The 20,587-nt window shown below is 41.0% G+C and overlaps 1 protein-coding gene across 2 annotated transcripts in view; it reads left to right on the top strand.

Moving 5' to 3' along the window:
• GNPTAB (N-acetylglucosamine-1-phosphate transferase subunits alpha and beta) overlaps window positions 1-20,587 on the top strand; it is a 60,622-nt gene that overhangs the window by 818 nt on the left and 39,217 nt on the right. For both annotated transcript variants that reach the window (XM_039483562.1, XM_039483557.1), the window contains exons 2-5: window positions 9,691-9,776; window positions 16,360-16,479; window positions 18,163-18,204; window positions 19,484-19,689. In XM_039483562.1, coding sequence (XP_039339496.1) covers window positions 9,691-9,776; window positions 16,360-16,479; window positions 18,163-18,204; window positions 19,484-19,689 — 454 coding nt within the window. The remainder of the gene's footprint in view (window positions 1-9,690; window positions 9,777-16,359; window positions 16,480-18,162; window positions 18,205-19,483; window positions 19,690-20,587) is intronic.

The following is a 20,587-nucleotide window of genomic DNA, read 5'->3' as shown; positions in this document are numbered from 1 at the left end:
CTGCTCCCCTCACCCCCGCAGCCCCACCCCGCGCGTGTCCTGCTCCCCTCCCCCGCAGCCTCCTCCCCGCGCGTGTCCTGCCCCTCCCCGCGCGTGTCCTGCTCCCCTCCCCCGCAGCCCCACCCCCCGCGCGTGTCCTGCTCCCCTCCCCCGCAGCCCCACCCCGCGCGTGTCCTGCTCCTCCTCCCCCGCAGCACCCCGCCGCGCGTGTCCTGCCCCTCCCCGCAGCATCCCCGCGCGTGTCCTGCTCCCCTCCCCCCGCAGCCCCTCCTTGCGCGCTGTGTTCCCCCCGCAGCCCCGTCCCCCCCCCCGCACGTCCTGTTCCGTTTCTCCCGCAGCACCCACCCCTTGCGCGAGTCCTGCTCCCCCGATCCCCTCCCTCTCCGCTCCACAGCACCCCCCACATCTTACCCACTTCCCTGATTTCCTCACATCCCGCAGCCCCCACTCCAGGCACGTGCCATGCTCCCCTTACCCCCCGCAGCACCCACCCCGCATGTGCACCCTGTGTTCCCTTCCCCGCAGCACCCACCCCATGTGTGCGTCCTTCCCCCCGCCGCACCCACTCCCAGTGTGCCATGCTCCCCCTTCTCCCGCAGCACCCTCCCCGTAGAACCCACCCCGTGTGTGTGCCCTGCTCCTCTCGCCCCGCAGCACCCACTCCGAGTGGTTCCCTCCCGCTCAGCTTCACAGCACCCCCCCACATGTCTTACCGCTTCCCCAGTCCCCCTCTCCCCGCAGCACCCACTCCGAGTGTGCGTCCTGCTCTCCATTCCCCCGCAGCACCCACTCCGAGTGTGCGTCCTGCTCCCCCTTCCACCACAGCACCCACTCCGAGTGTGCCATGCTCCCCCTTCCACCACAGCACCCACTCCAAGTGTGCTATGCTCCCCCTCCCCCCGCAGCACTCCTCCCAGGCGCTTGTCCTGCTCCCCCGAGCCCCTCCCTCTCTGCTCCACAGCACACCCCCACGTCTTAACCGCTCCTCCAACCCTCTGCAGCACCCACCCCACGCATGCATCCTGCTCCCCCTTCTCCTGCAGCACCCTCCCCGTAGCACCCACCCCTTGTGTGTGCCCTGCTCCCACTCCCCCCACAGCACCCACTCCCCCTGCAGCACCCACTCGCACTGTGCCATGTTCCCCATGCCCCCTCCCTCTCAGTTTCACAGCCCCCCCCCGCATCTTACCGCTTCCCCAGCCCCTCTCCCCTTGCAGCACCCACTTGCACATGTGCCATGTTCCCCCTGCCCCCTCCCCCCCGCAGCACCCCCCTCCGCTCGTCTTACCTGTTTCCCTGCCACCCCCGCAGCACCCACCTCATGCAGGTACCTTGCTTCCCTCCCCCTCGTCTGCATGTTCCCAGCCAGCCCCATCTGTGGTGCTCCTGCCTGATGCACCCACCTTGGGCATGTGCCCTGCAGCACTGCTCCCCTGAGTCCCTGCCTCCTTCCCTCTGCAGAACCCTGTGCCCCTGTAGCAGCCCCCACTTCCCTCCTGAGCACCCTGACAGAACACACCCTGTGCATATGCCCTGAAGCACCACTGTGCCCTTTGCCTCCCCAACCTTCCCTCTTGCTTCTCCCTTTTAACACTCACCTTAATTATTTCCCCCCTGCAGTGATGCTCCTGCAGAGCCCACCACCCCCACCTTCTGACATTTACCATAATACAGTGCCCTGTTTCCACTGTCATGCCCTTTGCTTCTACAGCACCCACCCCAGTGTGCTGGCTTCCCCCTGCAGGATCCTGTGCCTACGCAGAAGCATCCACACATCCCCTCCTATAACTTGTGTTTCCAAAATACCCAACTCTAGTGCTTCCCCTGCCCTCTGAGTACTACCACCCCCGTGCTCTTGCCTGTCCTCCCTATATTCCCCCATGCCCAGTACACTGGCTACTCCACGGTACGCAGCACTTGCTCCAATGTCTCTGCAGCACCATTACAGAACCCTCTTCAGTATCCCAGTGCTGTACCCATCTACAGCACTTGAACCATGGTGCTACTGCCTCCATACAACCTTGTCTTCTGCAGAAGTTTACTGCACACCAGTTCAGTGCCCCTAAGTGCCCTTGCTCATAGGCTCTCCTTAGCCCAGCATCAACCAGTACTTCTCCTGTGCCACTCCTGTCCAGTGTTCCTGCTTCACCCCTTGTAGTACTTCCACCCATGGACACTCTGTTTTGATGTCTTGAATTTATCACTCTCCCAAGTGCTGCTTTTCCCTTAAGCAGCTCCCACTCTCTTCCCCTGCAACATTCTTGCCTTCCTATTGCTCTCCACTGAGAGAGCCATATTTGCTGTGGGGAACTGAATGTGGAATTTTGATGTATTTGGTATATTCAGAATACAGAGATTTGTGTATAATACAGATTGGATCCCCTTCAGCTAATCACAATACAGGGATTTGTGGAATTGCTAAATAACTGGTTCTGGGGCACTACTCAGTATGGTCATATTTACCCTTATTTTTAATATCTTACTAAGCTCTTTATAGAGCCAAATTATGTTACATATGTGCAACCTTTTAAGATCACCTCAATGAAAGTGTAAGTTAAGGCTGAATTTGGTCATATATGTAAAAACCCTCTCAAGTCAGTTAGCTGACTTCTCTTTTGGAAAGTGGATTCAGGCAACTTAATTTTAAATTCTTCATTCAGCTACCAGTTTGTATGTAAGGCTATATGTTTTTAATATGCTAAGCAGAAAACTTATATTCAAGCATAGCGGCAATTATTCTTGTTGTGTGTATTTCAGTATTGCCTACAGTTCTCAGCTGAGAGCCTTGTACTGTTGTTGTACTAAGCACTCTACAAACGCATACACCTTGTGTTCACTAGAGAATTTTTTTTAACGTTAGTTAACGTGTTTGGGAGCCTAGTGTAAATAAGTCTCAGGTAGGGTTCACCTTGATCAGGTAGCGTGTTAAAACCACAATTGCCTAGTCTACACACGTATCAAAACAGCTAATATGTTAAAAATACACCTCTTTTCCAGTATAGCCAGGGACATTCTTGCTCCAAGAGCTTACAGTGTACTGTAAGTAGACAAGAAAGGGGAAGGGAGGGAAGGGTGACTGAGGTACAAAGGAATGAAGTGTCTTGACCAAGGTGAAACAGCAGGTCAGTGAACAGTTAGGGAATAGAATCCTGGTCTCAGAACCTTGTTAGACACTGTCTGTTTTGTAAGCAGTTTCACTTTGTTCTGAAATTACTATTCTGATACCAAGATAACGCAAAGGAAAATATGTATGATGATGATTTGATATTGCTGACAGTATGATATCTGGGTGGGGTGTGATTCTTGTTAACTCTTGAGCTTGTGAAAGGTTTACAGTTTAAAAAAATCCAACCCAACACATGCCAAGATTGAGATTTTCAATGTGATTAGCATTTGTGGACTGTAGCCCCAATTTGATTAGCACTTCTGCATCATGAAAGCAATTTGTATTGCAGTTTAATATTTCAAGATAAAATACTCTAGAGATCTTTGAAAACTGAAGCGGCTTTATAATCAAGTAGCATGTACAATTTTGTTTTGCAGGACAACATAGGGAACTAATATACTATATGTCTTTATTGAAAAATTCCATTGTTCTTTTGGTCCATTTCAGAAATATTGTGTGATTTTTTTAAAATGTCAAGAAAGGGACCTTTCAGTGCTGAATGGTCTCAACAGGCCTGGGCAGTGAGAGACTGGGTACAATCTGCACTTTCTCAGAGGCCTTGGTTTCTTTGCTTGTATAACCTCCATCCCCTCCCTCTTCAGATGACTTATCATTATCACTTTTTTTTTTAATCAGGGCAGGCTGATTGGAGTTCTCTTTAGAGCTCTGTTCATGCCATTTTTGAATGGCCAACTTTTACCACAATGGGGAGATTGAGTTCTTCTCCCCTGCAGCCTGGAGAACTGAATTCAGTATTTCCAACCTCCTGCTGCTCAGCAATATCATCAGTATTTTGACTGGCCTGCTTTTATTATCTTTAATATTTTTGTTCTGAAAATAATATGCAACTTAATTTTTTCCTAACAAATGGGCTGAACTGCCTAGAATGATTTGCTTGTGCACAGATACACTAAACCCTCTTAACTATATATCAGATCAACACAATCAAAAAAGAAATAAACACAAGCTTTTGAAAATGACAACTGCAAATTTGCGGTATTGTCAAAATCAAATAGAATCATAGGGAACACTGGCCTGCAAATGCAACATAAAAATACCCTTCCGATCTTAAAGATCCTAGTCCTCTAGCAGTTTCTCAACTGTACCTAGATATCTATTGGGAGGATTTCTTAGGGAATTTATCCAGATTTTATCAAACAGAGAATGTTTGTGGTGGGTAAGTATGCCTTTTTGTAAAATGGATGCTAAGAGGCTGAAAGCCCATGTTGGGGGCACTGCTATTTCATTGTGCATTCATTTAGAGCAGTATCTTACCACAAATTTTCCTGTGTTCTGAAACTGACTAGTGACTGTGCAATGTATATGTTACATTGTCCTTTGCAACTCCTGGTGATAAAATCATATCTAAAAATAAACTAAAACATGTACTTGTTTGCATGTGATGTGCAGTTAGAAACCCCAAATCCAATGTGCACATCTAATAACGGATGAGAAATCTACCACAAATGGTGGTTATATACCTGAGTTTTATAGGCTTGTCTATGTCAATAATGATCAGTTTATAAGATGAACAGAATTAATTCTTCTGTTTAATGGAGGAATTAATCTTAAATAAAATTTCATTAGAATAAGCTACATTTAGGAATTTTAAAGTTGAACAGCACTGAAAAGTCAGGAAATGCCAAAGATGTGGTTGGATACGCAGCTATAACTCCTTCCTCTGATTATGCTGAACACCTTGGGAATGAATTCACTGTGCAGTGCATTTAGCCACCTATTTATGCATGACCAAGAATTTGTCTACACTGCCCCTTGGTTTGGACTATAGAGGTGTGGATAGTGGTGGGCACTGAAATGTTGTGCTGTAATTCCCTTGTGTGGACACTGCAGGCATGAACTAAAAGGTTCCTAGTTCACATTAATGTAATCCTGTTTGAAGAGGACTATGTTAATGCAAAATAGGTACCTTTTAAATGTAGTCCTCTTCAAACAGGATTACATTAAGGTGAACTAGGAACCACTTAGTTTGCGTCTGCAGTATCCACACGGGGGGACACTTCGGTGTCCACGGCTATTCAGATCCCCATAGTCCAGAAGGTGGGGCTCCGTAGAAAGGTCCTGAGTTTTCTTGCATTTAGAACTAGAGCTGATTGAAAAACAGCGACAAAGTGGTGGAAGTTTGAGTAAACGTTTTGCGTTTTTCATTGATATTTTGATTTGATGGCTATTGTTGGATTCTATTTAGAATACTGGTAAAACTGGCTGAAAATTAGTGCAAAATATACTTCACCTGCCTGAAATGTGCTTTTCACTCACTATTTGTTCAAGTCACAACAGATCTTCACAAAATCACTCAAAGGCACTGCTTATCAGTGAGATCTGTCTCCTTGCACATTTCAGCTTGCTACCCCTCAGCCATTTAAGCACTAGAGCTGTTCAGAAACAGTCACATATATTTAATGGTAAAAGTGTATTTTTGTCACTCTTCGCATACTTCAAAATGGCTGAATTGTGTTTGAGTAAAGTTTCCAGAATAATTAGCCCTTGGGCAGACACCAAGCATAAAAAGACAGAGAAAATTTTGAGCTATCAGAACTGGGGTGATAGTACTTTAATTATAGCTATTGTTTGTGATCCAGTTATAAAATAGAGGCTGCTATCCTATTGCAAAACTTAATACTGATGCCAGAGTGACGTTTGCAATTAAGCAAAATTGGGTTTGCCTGCTGTAAATCCACCGCAGTAGGCATTAGTGCTGTCAGTAAAATGGGTAGATAAGGCAAATTGTTCAAAACTGACAACATACTGGTAGCAGCAATATGTGAAAGTTGGCCTGTTAGCATCAAGCTCTATTTATGAGTCGAAAAGCCCACTGCTGTTCAAGTACAGTTCAAACTTTTTTGTATCCAATAAGTGTTATAACCAGGTTTAAGTATTGCAGCCCACAGTTTGGTTGGAACATGGTTGTTGAACTTCATTATGGTGGAGTTTGGTTATAGAAAATTTTTGACTGAGCTTCTCTTGGTGGTTCAGCTTTGTTCAAAGCCCTTTGTAGATAGAACATGAGCGAAAGACATATTTGGATTACTGATACAATAGCTTCAGGGTAGAGACTTTCTTCTTAGTTGTTCATATGGCACTTAGTACAGTGGGGACCCCAAAATCTTAGATTCCTTAGGCATTACTGTAATACAAATAACAGAATGTGGCTGCCTTCTTCATAGAAAAAGGGGTATGTCAGGAGTGAGAAACATGACATTTATCTTAAAATGTGGTATTGCTGCAGTCATATAGTACTGTGACTAGTTCTTTAATTATAGAATATAATCCAGAATACACAGAATGTGATTTAGTGCATTTTAAGTTACTGCATATATGCTTGGAGTGGTGATGCCCCTATTTAGCTGGTTGAATAATACATTTTGTCATTCTCTTTTATTGAAGCAGGTATTATACTTATTTGTACCACTATTATGCAAAGAAAAAGAAAAGAAAAAGTTCCCCAAACTTGTCCCAGTGCCTAGTCTTGCAGTTAACTTCTTTATTGCTTTTAGCAGTTCAAAGCAGCTAGTGAAATTGACATGGGATTCATAAATCTTTGTTTTTGTAAGGTGACACTTACATAGGTCCTTATGGTTTAACTGATATAAGTGATGAGGTATTTGCCCAGTTAACCCTCTTCTTTCTCAAAAATTGTATTCATAATATGAATTGAGATTTTATTGTCTCAGAATTCTAAAGTATAGATTTTGCTTGGATTCATCATTATTAATAATATCTACATTAAAAAGTACTATTTGCCATCTTAGTTCTGTGTTAAACTAGTTTCTGAGATTGTGAGGAGACTAGTATATCTGCTAGAGAGAGAGGGAAGAGACTTAGATGAAAAACAGATTTTTTGCATTTATTTACCTTCACATTGAAATAACAATGAACAAGTTATGCTCATTTTGTAAATTCTGTCTGTGTGTGAGAATTGACAGGCATGGTTTTGGTTGCGAAGAGCCTTTTTTTGCAGACTTGGAAGGGGGTTTATGTGTGCTTGTGGTAGGCCCAAATAAGTTGACACTGGACCTGATCCTTTACCCATGTAAGTCAATAGGAGGCTTGTCATTGACTTCAGTGGTGAATGATACAGCTCATTGTGGAAGTGGCTTTAGAAATGTTGTATTCTGTGAATGCTAACTTGGAGAAATAACTTATTTTGTAGTTCGATGTTCTTTTGTAATGCCAGGAAGATGCAACCATATAAATGGCACCCAGCCTGGTGAATAATTGATATGAACTATTAAGAATTATTTTAAAAAGTAGTATCATGTTGGGGGGGGGGGGAAGGAAAGAATCTCCTTTTGTGGTAATTATTTATTAAACTCTGAGAACTGGTAGGTAAAGTCCCATAGGACGAAAATCTAAGGTAAAAAAGAGGTCAGGAGAGCTTGCAGTTTCTCAGCGAGACTATATTAAAGGCTCAACAGCAAACTGGCCTGATAAGAAGGAAAGATAGGAAGACTAGAAAGAGGCCAATATAGTTCTATCAGGAACTCCTTGAGTGGTCTGAAAATAAAAAAAGAATCCTACAAAAATTGGAGACACGGACAAATTGCTAAGGAGAAGTACAAAAGACTAGCCAAGCCATCAGTGACAGATTCAGAAAAATGAAGGCACAAAATCAATTATACCTAGCAAGGGACAGAAAAAGGAATTAGGAGCAAGAAGAGGTCCTCTGCTTAGTGGGTAAGGAGAGCTAATAACTGATGACATCAATAAGGCTGAGGTATTTAATGCCCATTTTGTTCAATCTTCCTAAAAAGGTAAATTGTGACCAGATACTCAACACAGTTAATATTAACAACGAAGCAGGAAGGAACACAAGCCAGATTAGGGGAAAGAATATATTAAAGAATATTTAGGTGTATTAAAGTTGGCAGGGCCTGATGAAATTCACACTGGAACTAGCTGAAGCAATCTCAGAACCGTTAGTGGTTATTTTCAAAAACTCATGAATGATGGGTGAAGTCCCAGAGGACTGGAGAAGGCCAAACATAGTACCTGTCCCTATAAAGGGGAGCAAAGAGGACCTGGGAAATTATAAACCAGTCAGCCTAACTTGGATACTTGGAAATATTATTAAACAATTAATCTGTAAGCACCTAGAGGATAATAAGGTTGTAAGTAATAGCTAACATGGATTTATCAAGAACAAATCATGCCAGATCAACCTAATTTCCTTCTTTGACAGGGTAGTAGGTTAGTGGGTGGGGGAAGCTGTAGATGTGATATATCTTGATTTTAGTAAGGCTTTTGGCACAGTCCACAAGATGTTCTGATAAGCAAACTAGTGAAATGTGGTGTATATGAAATTACTATAAGGTGGGTGCACAACTGATCAAAAGACTGTGCTCAGAGGAGTTATCGATGAGTCATTGTCAAACTGGGAGCACGTGTCTAGTGGAGTACTATTCTATATTGTCATTAGTGACTTGGATAATGGAGTGGAGAGTATGCATATAAAATTTGCAGATGACAAACTGGGAAGGATTGCAAACACTTCAGAGGATAGGATTAGAATTCAAACTACCTTGATAAACTGGAGAATTGGCCTGAAATCAGCAAGATGAAATTCAATAAAAGACGAGTGCTGAGTACTACACTTAGTAAGCAAGAATCAAATGCACAACCACAAAATGGGGGATAACTGGCTAGGTGGTCATAGTGCAGAAAGGAAGCTGAGGGTTATACTGGATCACAAATTGAATGAGAGTCAACAATGTGATGCAGTTGTGAAAATGGCTCATACCATTCTGGAGTGTATCAACAGGAGTGTCATATGTAAGACCTGAGGAGGTTGTGAAGGCTAGGACTATAACAGCGTTTAAAAGAGAACTGGATAAATTCATGGTGGTTAAGTCCATAAATGGCTATTAGCCAGGATGGGTAAGGAATGGTGTCCCTAGCCTCTGTTTGTCAGAGGATGGAGAGGAGAGAGATCACTTGATTGTTGCCTGTTAAGTTCACTCCCTCTGGGGCACCTGGCATTGGCCACTGTCGGTAGACAGATACTGGGCTAGATGGACCTTTTGTCTGACCCGGTACGGCCGATCTTATGTTCTTAGGTAATTGTCCCACTCTAGTTGGCACTGGTGAGGCCTCGGCTGGAGTACTGTGTCCAGTTCTGGGCGACACGCTTCAGGAATAATGTGGACAAACTGGAGAGTAACAAAAATAACACTGTCAGAGCTAGGATAAGGGACTAGATGGATCATTGGTCTGATCTGGTATGGCAATCCTTATGTCTCCCAACTGAACTACAGCATATGGGCATTCTCTTTGTCTCATTACTTAGTGTGTCCTGGGTTTCAGGTTTGATCTGTGTTTGGAGATTAAATGTGACATTTTTTTCTTTGGTTAATTTCCGGTTTGTGTGTACTAACATGCACATCATACTTGAAATATATATTCCCAGGATTAGGGATGTATAATAGTAAAGGGTTGAAGGGAGATAAGTAAATGATCATTAATTCTAATTTAAAAAGAATGTGACTCCAAGTTTTCTTTCTTTGTAGGTTGTCCTGGAGTGGAGTCGAGACCAGTATCATGTTTTGTTTGATTCTTATAGAGACAACGTTGCTGGCAAATCATTTCAGAATCGGTAAGCTCTGGTATAGCTCTGGGGGTTATAGTGTTGTATATTTAGCTATTGTGTGTGTGTTTGCCAGATGTTTAAGATGTAGTAACATACTGTATAGCTGTACTGAAGTTGTGTTTGTTTTTACACTGTATGTATTAAATCAGAAAATGTAAATTGGAAGCGATAGTGACATGAGAACTCAGATTTTAAACTTGTTTAATAGCATTTTTTACACTACATTAGCACTTCAGTCTGGACTGAACAAAATAGTTTTTTTTAGCACTGCAGAAGGGAAAAGTGACTAATTTTGCATATTAAAGTGTGTGCATATAAATACATGAGTAAAGTTCCAACTTGGTTTATTTTAATATCTCAGGAAGTTGTTTTCCATATGTTGTAAGTTTTCCTTCATCTTGTATGGAGGTCATTATTAAGTGGAAAATGAATGTCACAAGGCATGGAGAAAGAGGACCTTTCAAACTGAATGATTTTAAATCAGAGAAACTGGTCACATCAGAGTGAAGCCTGAGTCATATAAATTCTTCAGTTGTGACAACTCTGGGAAGGCCTCTTATGGTGTTTTAGTTCACGTTTTGAATAATCATGGGGTCTGCTGTTCAGTAAGTCAGTATGCCTGTGGGCTGTAATGTGGGAGAAGCTACTTAGCGTAAGTTGTTTGGTTTCTTTTAGCCTCAGTAAGCTCAGCTGGAAACTTGTCTAAAAAAGAGGACCTCACTGAAAATTAGGTGCTGAATCAGAATTAAAATGTATTGGGTCGTAGGACCATGTAAATTAGTTGGCTGGGGGAGGAGGGCTTAGATCATGTAGTCTGTCCCCCTGCTAGTACAGGATTGTTCTCTACTGTACATTTTGTTGTAGTGCGTTAGACCTCCCACTGCTTCCGCTTGCCTCCCCACCCTCAAAAAGATCAGCAGATAAAGGAAAGTGAACACTTTTGTAGCTTTTATAGATGATAATCGTTAGTTTAGAGCTGAAATGTTTCTGCAAAACTATGCAGTGGAGCCTTTTGGTCTGTCTTTCCCTATCCATATCCATTTCTAAAATGCCTGTCACTATGGTAAACTAGGTACAGGGATTTAGATAAAACAGTGGGGTCTGTCCAAAAAGGGCTTGCAAATCTCAGCACTGTTCTAGGGATATAGTCGGTTCTGTTTTGCAATGTGCAGCCTAATTCTTTTCTGCTTTGGTTCTTCAGGGAATGCTTCCTTATAGAGGAGACTTTTGCTACTCTTGAGCTGAAGGATTAGTGAATGAGTGGAACTGGTGACTGGGCAAGTTCTAAAGTTTTCATAGTAGGCACCAGAGCTACTCAGTATTTTGAATTCATTAGCTGGCCTTTACACTTGCTCTGTCAGGTGTGATGGGAAGGGGTCCGCAGTATTGGGAGGTTTGTCAGGAGATTTGTATACAGTTAGCTACTCCATGTTGCAGTTTTCCTGGAATTGGCATATGAAAAATGACTTTGGTTTAGGGGTGTATTTTTCTTGCATCTGTCAGCTGCAGTAGTTCAAGTCTTCCTTGTTACCTAATCCTGGGAATATAATTAACTGGATATCCTTAGCACGTGAGCTGAATCAGTGTGGGGCTGGTGGAATCTTTTTGTGAGATTTTGCAGACATGATGCTGCTTTTGCTTTTTGCATAACCTGTAGATAGAGGAGTTCTGATGTTGATACTTTCTATCTTGGCTGTGTTTATGCTCTGAAATGAAACTGAATGAAAAGGAGGGACCCACAGCAAATTGGGCGTGAGAGAATTGTTCCCATGAAAGTAAACAAATATTTAAATGGATGGAAAGTAAAACACATCTCTTTCAGATATCAAGTGATCAAGCAGTTTATGGGCAGTGAGCAGTACAGTTTTTTGGGAACATGCTAGTACATTTTCTACTTAAGATTAATAGAATAATACAGTTGGAAGGGACCTCAGGAGGTCATCTAGGCCAACCCCCTGCTCAAAGCAGGACCAATCCCCAAATCCCTAAATGGCCCCCTCAAGGATTGAACTCACAACTCTGGGTTTAGCAGGCCAATGTTCAAACCACTGAGCTATCCCTCCCCCTTTTGTTTAGATCTCTGGTGTAGTACCTTTTAAAAACAATGAAAGAATATCTCCATTACTTGACAAACTATTATACATTATGATGTGACTTTCTTCAATAACATCATAAAGTTAAAATTTCACTTATGTACATAGGAACACATACTTATGCTTAAAAAACCAGTACAAATTTTTATTTTGCAAGTGATTTAAAAAACTGGTGATTTTATTATTAATAATTATAAGAAATTGTACTAAATAGTTGTAAGGACAATTTCTTGTTCTTGCCTTTAAGGCTCAACATTGCAGCTTTTCTCTCATCTCCAGCCTGGTCTCTTTCAGTATTTCCATGAGTAGGGGTGACCAGATGTCCTGATATTATAGGGACAGTCCCGATATTTGGGGCTTTGTCTTATATAGGTGCCTATTGCTCCTTATCCCATCCTGATTTTTCACACTTGCTGTCTGGTCCCATGAGACACATTAGCCTCAATACCTCCTCCTTGCCTTCTCTTTGTCTTCCTTTTATGCTGTCCGTGGTATGTATAATGGTTACCACAAAACTGTTCACCAGGTTACTTTTCTCCTCTCATTAATAATCTTAAAAACTTGCTTCTTCAGTCTTGCATGTGAGAATCTACATATTAACTGTATGATCATATGATTTTCACCTCTGTCCTTCCTCCTCCATCTATTAACAACCCTTGTTTGTTGTTGAATTTATATTGTATCTCATTCTGGGACATGACCAAATAATATTTGAGTGTGCCAAAAAGCGCTAGCTGCCAAACAAAGCAAGTGAAGAGGTAATCCCTGCCCAGTACCATAGAGCATACAATTTAAATTTAATGTGACACAACAAGTGAAGGCCACGAATAGGTGGGAAGGAGGGGGAAGATATTGAGTGAGGCTTTGGAAGGGAAAAAGACGCAGGAGATGGGGAGCCAAGAAGGAACAGAGTGGGGCTTCAGGCATAGGGAATGGAGTAGCAGGGTTGTAATCTTGGCTCAGGGAGATGGGAAGAAATTGGAAAGCTGATGGTGGGGAGGAGGGGAAAGAGCTAGGGCTTGTAGTAGGACTGTGCCAGCAGGTGGTTAAGAGAGTTCTTATCTACTCTGTGAGCCTCACCACACAAATATAGAACCAGCTGTAGGAGGTGAGCCTGGCAGGCTCTGGATCGCCAATGGAAGAAGCAACAAATTCCCATAGCTGCAACTAAATGCCCTCTTCAGAGCTATCAGCTCCCATTTCCTGGTCAAACAAGATCTGACCCCCAACTTCCTGGGCCGGCAATTGGGAAGTGGGGCCATGTGGGGGAAAGAAGGAGGTGTGGTAAAAGTAACACTTTAAAAAAAAAGACAATTGTTTTATTGTCTGGAAACCTCCCAAATTTCAAAGTTTCTTTTAATATTAAATTCCACGTCAGATGTGTAAAGTGATCCGCTTTATGCAGAACACCTCACAGAGAGACTTTATACTGAGCAATTGAGGAGGAAGATGCTGAAGTAGCCTTTTTTATTCCCTTTTAAATTTAATCTAAATAATACGATAACATACCTTTTGAGATGTAAAAGTTTGTAAGTTATTTTTTTGAAGAGGCAATGCAAAATTTACTAAAAACTTGGAAAAAGATTGACTGAAGAACTAAAATGTTCTCCTTTAATGCTATTGAATAACCCTGGTGATAGTTAATCACTGTACTCTATTATGTATAACCTTCGTAAAATACTTAATTTTTATTAGTGTTTATTGGTAACCATTCATCCCCCAGCAATGTTAGGTTTATATGGAATTGTTTTTTTAAAACAAAAAATGTATAGATGAGAGTTTGGAAACAATTTTAAGAGCAGCCTTCAGATTATGCACATACAAACAGTTAAGTGAAATTGCATTGATATTTTTCTAATCTTGTAGATACTGGTCATTTTATATTCCCTGCTAATGGAGACCAGACATGTCAAACCAGTATTATAACTGAGACATAATGTTTTTATAGCTAAATACATATAACCATAAAACGTTTCTTTCCCTAATTTTATTTATAAATTATGTGGCTGAATATGGCAGTGCTGTAATAGGCACATTTTAAATATAGTAGCTTATACTGTACTTCTAATTATATAATGATATATCCATATTTAGTGTTTGTGACAGTTTAAAAATAATACATTTTAACAGTCAAAGCTAGCAGTAAAAATCTCACATAATTTAAGAAAGAATTGGAATTGAGATTATTTTTCACTCAGCTCCTCAAAAGGAGAGCAAGTTAATAGGCCTTGCACCATACCCAGAAAGTCAACATACTTAGGCTTTGTTGAACTAAGGAGGGAAGCAAATTCCAGAGTCAAGGTCCTTCCACTTAAAACTCCCAGGATCTAGACATACAACTCTAGGGATTGTCTGCCTGAATAATCCATCTAATCACAACCCACAAAAAGAGCTCTTGCTACTTGGATTCTAAGGCATGATGGATCTGATGGGTCAAAAACACTCCATGTGACACACTGCAGAGTGAATATCTGTATTCCCCAGAAATAGAGCTTTCTGTGTGTTTCAGGAGTAGCCTCATGCAGAATGCATTATAGCAGTGTTTCCCAAACTTGGGACGCTGCTTTTGTAGGGAAAGCCCCTGATGGGCCGGGCCGGTTTGTGTACCGTCCGCGTGTCTGGCCAATCGCGGCTCCCACTGGCTGCGGTTCGCTGCTCCAGGCCAATGGGAGCTGCTGGAAGCGGCAGCCAGTATGTCCCTCGGCCCGTGCTGCTTCCAGCAGCTCCTATTGGCCTGGAGCAGCGAACCGCGGCCAATGGGAACCACGATTGGCCAGACCTGCGGACGTGGCAGGTAAACAAACCGGCCCGGCCCACCAGGGCTTTTCCTACACAAGTGACGTCCCAAGTTTGGGAAATACTGCATCATAGTAATCCATTCCATAGGTGACAAAAGCACAGATAGCTGTGGTGGAATAGGCATAAAAAAGGAACCACTGCAACTTCCAAGCCAAGTGAAGATAGAAAACATTGTTGACCACCACTGCTATATTTAACACCCAGAAGCAGCTGAGGATCCAAAAGGCACCTTTCAGTTGTGAACAACTGAAGAAACAGCTATTTTCTGTGGTTGATTTTTTTCCAGCATGACCTTTGTCTTATCTGAGTTTCAGCTAACTGACTTTCATTCTGGCCTTATGCCTGACCAGATGCTAGGAAAACCATTCAACTAAACTTTTATCTCCAGGTCTGGTAAAGCTGAGCTGTAGACTTGAGTTTCTCTAGCATACTGGCGGGACTGCAGTCCAGATAGTTTCTCAGTCTCTTCTAGCAACCTCACATACACTTTAAACAGGAGCGACAGACTAAAGCCCTGCAGTATGGCTATGTGAGAGCTCTTGAGATAATGGAGCAATTATCCAGTAATGTCTGTCCTGTTGAACAGTTCTGTTCTTTCCCCTTCAAATATCATCTATCCTTGCCAACACCACTTTGTGGTCAACAAAATTAAAAGCAGTTGATAGAGCAAAAGGAAATTAAGTTTGTTTTTTCAGGGCATGATTGTCATGTCATTCATGTGAGAACATAAGTCTACCAATCTCACTAAGAAATTTATACAAGCATTATTGATTAAAAGTAATACAATGCTCTGATATAATAAATAGCCTAACATTGAGTGTCAGCATTTCAAGATTTTGAGTAGACACGATAAATATACAATTTGCTTAGCTAAAACTAAATTCTGTAGAGGCACTGAACCTAACTCAAACTAGTCAAACCTGTTGAATCCAGATCAGTATTTGAAGTTCATTTTTATTTGGCTGAAAGAAACCCTGTATTTATTTAGCTAGTACTTTTGGGTGTTTGAATGTTTAACAAAAGTCTGTTATAAATTCAGACCTTGCTGGCTTCTTTTTTGGCTGAAAGACTATTATGCAGGAGGGTGTTAATTTAAAAAAAAAATTCAATCAAATTCTGAGTTTTTGTACATTCAAAAAACTCAAGTTTAGATGGAGACAATGAAATATAAGGACTAAATTCTGCTTGAGTGGAGTTGATTTCTGATTTCAGGGGGGATTGCATTGGGTTGTAAGTACAGGTTTTTGTCTCAAGTGTATTCATATTATTAAATTATTTTATACAGTTGACTTGGCTAGAACAGGATGACAACACTATTATTCTGAGTCAGGTAGTTTTTTTGATTAAGCCAAAAGATTTGAAACACTATTATTTTAATAGGTTATTGGATAAAAAATTGGAGTGAAATAGGACCATGTTAAAGCAGTCTCTCATTGTGTATAACTAACTTTTTGACCACTAAAGTTTGATGGAGATGATCACTTTGTCTATCAACTTCTCTTAGTTTTATTTCTGCAGTGTTGTGTTAAAAGCTTTTGTATAATAGATAATACACAGACAGAGAGCAGCATTTTACTTTGTTCGGTTTTTAACACACAGTTCATGAGTTTCAACTGTCTTTTTTAGTACAATGTAGTCCATGCTACTGTCATACTCTTGTAAATAGATTATACTGCTCTTTCTTGTGGTTTATGTAGACTTTGTTTGCCCATGCCAATTGATGTGGTGTACACCTGGGTGAATGGTACAGATGTTGAGCTGATCAAAGAATTGCAACAGGTTAGAGAACAGATGGAAGAAGAACAGAAAATAATGAGGTAAGAATCTGTTCAATGGAGACAGTTGTTTCTAGCTGGCTGCAGTAATGCTTAATGGATACTCTCCGTTTTTTCCCCCCCATGTTACTCTGCATGGACAGCCAAACTAAGACTTGTAAGTTTTATTTCCTTGCTCTTTTACACTTGGCTTCATCAAAATGAACTTCCTTCAAAACTCCTGCCAGCAGTGAAGAGCTAACTATTTGGGCAACCTTTCAAATACAAAGAAAATATCTCTTGTTTTTAAAGTGCCATGCACAAAAGTGGCTCTCTGCAAATAATAACTAATTTTGGTTTGGTTTCAGAACTCTGAAACCAAGAGAGGGGTTTTTTTAAATAGGAGAAGAACCTCATTTATGCTAAACTTTTTGAAAACACAATGAAACAGTTCTTTGTATTTGGGCTTGGTAAAAACTTTCATTAAAACCTGTGCTTGAGTGCGCCTTTTAAAGTTCAATTTTGAGTATCATAAAAGCTAAGACTGTGCAGAGAAGGGTATACTTCACGTGAAGATATAAAACAGATTAGTTAGCTCTACAGGGCAAGGGAATTGCAAAAATCATGCATTGCAACATTCATGGCTTCAGTTTTTTAGGTATTAACTTGTTCTGGACACACCTATTTAAATGTTACTGTGTTATAAAATTACCCACCAAAGACTTCAAACCCTAGGCAGCTCACTATTCAGAGAACAAATGCTGCTGCTGCAGGTTATGTTGTCCTGGAACATTTGATTCAGTTCTTGGTGAGCAACTCTTTAGGCTTTTTACCTAATCTATTCACCACCTAGAATAGGTGTTCTGTTACTCAAGCTGTTACAGTGTTCAATTGGAATTAAAAACAACAAAAACAAAAGTAAATAAAAGATAATATGTTAATCCATTTTTCATGTGTTATGGTCTGTAGCTAGGTTATTAACATTAATTGTCCAATTAAAAAGTGATATTCAGTGTGCATGTGGCATTTTATTAATAATACTTTATTATTATTATTGTTTACATAGCAATAGCCATCAAAATGTGCTGGCTGCTTTCCAATATGGGCACAGTCCTGGCTTTGATAACCTTACAATTTTTGCATATCTATTTAACACAGTTTTTCCTCCCAAGAATTCGTGTTTTACAAATACACCTCTACCTCGATATAATGCTGTCCTTGGGAGCCAAAAAATCTTACCGCGTTATAGGTGAAACCGTGTTAAATTGAACTTGCTTTGATCCACCGGAGTGCACAACCCTGCCCCACCGGAGCACTGCTTTACTATGTTATATCCAAATTCATGTTATATCGGGTTGTGTTATATTGAGGTAGCGGCGTATTAATGAATTTAGCCTCACAATACCAATGTGAGGTAAGGAAATATTATCATCTCCATTTTATAGATGGAAAAACTGACACAAATTGAATGCCTTACCAAAGCTCACACAGGAAGGCTGGAGCAGAGTCAGATATAGGACTTAAGTCACCTGAGTCCTTGTCATATGCCTTACTCACAAGACCATGTGTTTCCTTCTTCTGCAAATACATTTTTCTTCATGTCTTCTGGAGTAATTATAGTGGAGTGTTCTGTTATGGAAATCATTCAGTTTCACAAGACATTCTAGGCCCAGATGTTTGACTATTCAGCCCAAATTCTTTATAATTGACTCAGTGTAAATTAATGTAACTTTATTTTTTGTTTAGGGAAATGCTTGGGAAAAATACAACAGAACCACCTAAAAAAAGGTAAATTTTTATGGCCTTAAATAATGAAGTAAAAGAAAGCAAGAGATGGCTTATGTTTTCATTTGAAATTAATTTGTCAGTTAATGCGGTATGTTTGGTCTCTGGTGAGCAGTGCATTCTTATCTTTTGTATCACATCAAACAATTTAAAATCACAAGTATGTGCACTGAACAAAGATAATGGGAATATTGTAAAAATGGGTGTGCTTCTCTACAAGTGAAAGTTTGTGATGTTTAGAAGTTGTGGACTTGTTGTCTGTTCACACATAATTTACACTTTAAAGGTTGGCCCAATGTATATTGAACAGTCCTGTATAACCCCCAAAAGCATTAAAGATTCTCTTTTATACTGTATTCACCTTTCCTTCTACCTGCATAGTGTCACAAGTAACTGCATATAATATAGAGGTATCATGTTGGTATGTATTGCATTCTAGATAGTACATTACTGCTTTTCTGATCTATTTGGTCATAGGTCTCAGGAGCTATGTAAAGATTTCCACAATGTTTCCCTTATATGGACAAAGGGAATAAAATCTAAAATTTAATTGTACAAGCTGTATGTAAAGCTTTATTCCAAATGCTTCATAATATGCTTGTGTGAAGATTTTTAGTCACTATCTGGGCTTTCCTCAACAAGAATGGCCTTTCTGATGTGAACTTTACTCAGTGTTTTAAAAATATGGGGATGGAAAGCTGTGGTACTCTCTGAACAAATGATGCTTACCAAGGTCACCTCTCTGGCATTCCTCGTTTCAGGATGACAAATCTGGTTATTATAGTCCATATTGTGGGCCAGATTTCTCATAGCCTGTTTGGAAAACTGCCTTTTTAAGGTTAGCTGGGGGACGGAGGGCTATTAATGGTGATGAGATAGTATAGATTCCCACCCCGCATTCTGCACGGCACCTTGCTTGGTTTGCTGTAGTTTGAAGATCATTTAGGTTAAACCGCAGTTTTTACAAATGTTAACACAGTAAACAGGAACTTTTCTTTAATTGTTTCTGGGGGTTTTTGTGGTGGTGATGGTGGTGGTATGAGGTCAGCGATAATGTGGATAAGTTATAGCCATAGAATTTTTTTTAGCAAAACAACCCTTTTTCCTTCTTCCAGAATAGTAAGCCACTTAAAATTATAACTGGGGGCAGATTTTAGAGAAACATGGTCAGAAGTATTCAAAGAAATGCTGTTAGCAGACTTCTGTATATTGTGTCTTCCAAATATTAACGATATGTTAATCTTCTATTGGCATTAAATATACATTTGATATTTTGTTCTAGTGAGAAGCACCTGGAATGTTTACTGACACACTGCATTAAAGTGCCAATGCTTATCCTAGACCCTGCTGTGCCTGCCAACATCACTCTGAAGGACCTGCAATCTGTTCATCCATCTTTACAAGCCGCTAACAATATATTCTTTGTAGCAAAACCAAAAAATCCTTCTACTAATGTGACAGTAGTTGTTTTTGACAGTCCTAAGGAAGGTAAGAACTGGTTTATGTTTTCAATCATCAGAGTATTTTTCTTGGTAGTAGTGTTGCAAGGTGAACTGGGCCTTTATCCAAACAACTTCTTACCCCATGTCAGTCTCTAGCTTTGTTCACAGGGCCTTTCCTACGCAGCCATGCTTGGGGTCCTTGTCCAGCTCTTTTGGTGAATACCCCCCCCCCCCACCTGGTTTTGCTTCATACCTGCTCTTTGTAGCCAGACCAAGAAGCTTGCATGGCTTGTCAGTATTCCTTCCTATCCCAGCTTCCATTCTTCACTGAAATCAACAGCAGGCTGTGCTTGGGCCTTTAGCCTTCTTTAAAGGATCAGCCCTTTGTTTCATAGCATCATCTGTCTGTCCTTACTGGTGCACTGTTCCCTCTTGTCCGTCTGGAAACCACTTACCCTGTAGCGGGTGCTACAATAAACAAATAGACTGCATTTAATAAAGCTAAAGGAAAAAAGGCCATGTTGACAAAGCTGACATAACTGTATGTTTGCTGTTAACGGAGTATTTTCCTGTTGAAGTTCACATGGAATTCTTAAAAACATGCACTTTAAGGCTACTGTGACAGAAGGTGTGTACTCTCATCAATCTGTACTTCAAGGTGCTGATTTTTTTAAGTCCTACAGGCTTTTAAGTGGAATTTTGAAATTTTGCTCACCTGTGAACTTCCATGCTGCTTCCTCTGTAGGTACTCCAGTTTTCCATACCTCTTCAGATATTTGTACAAATAGTTGGTTATTAAGAACACCAGTGGTTCTCAACCAGTAGTATGTGTAACCCTGGGGGTACACAGAGGTCTTCCAGGGGGATACATCAACTCATCTACATATTTGCTTAGTTTTACAACAGGCTACATAAAAAGCACTAGCGAAGTCAGTACAAACTAA

The sequence above is a fragment of the Mauremys reevesii genome, linkage group 1 (assembly GCF_016161935.1).
Source record: "Mauremys reevesii isolate NIE-2019 linkage group 1, ASM1616193v1, whole genome shotgun sequence".
Taxonomy (NCBI): domain Eukaryota; kingdom Metazoa; phylum Chordata; order Testudines; family Geoemydidae; genus Mauremys; species Mauremys reevesii.
Note: the sequence above shows the minus strand (reverse complement) of the source record. Positions and strands in the feature narration are given on the sequence as shown.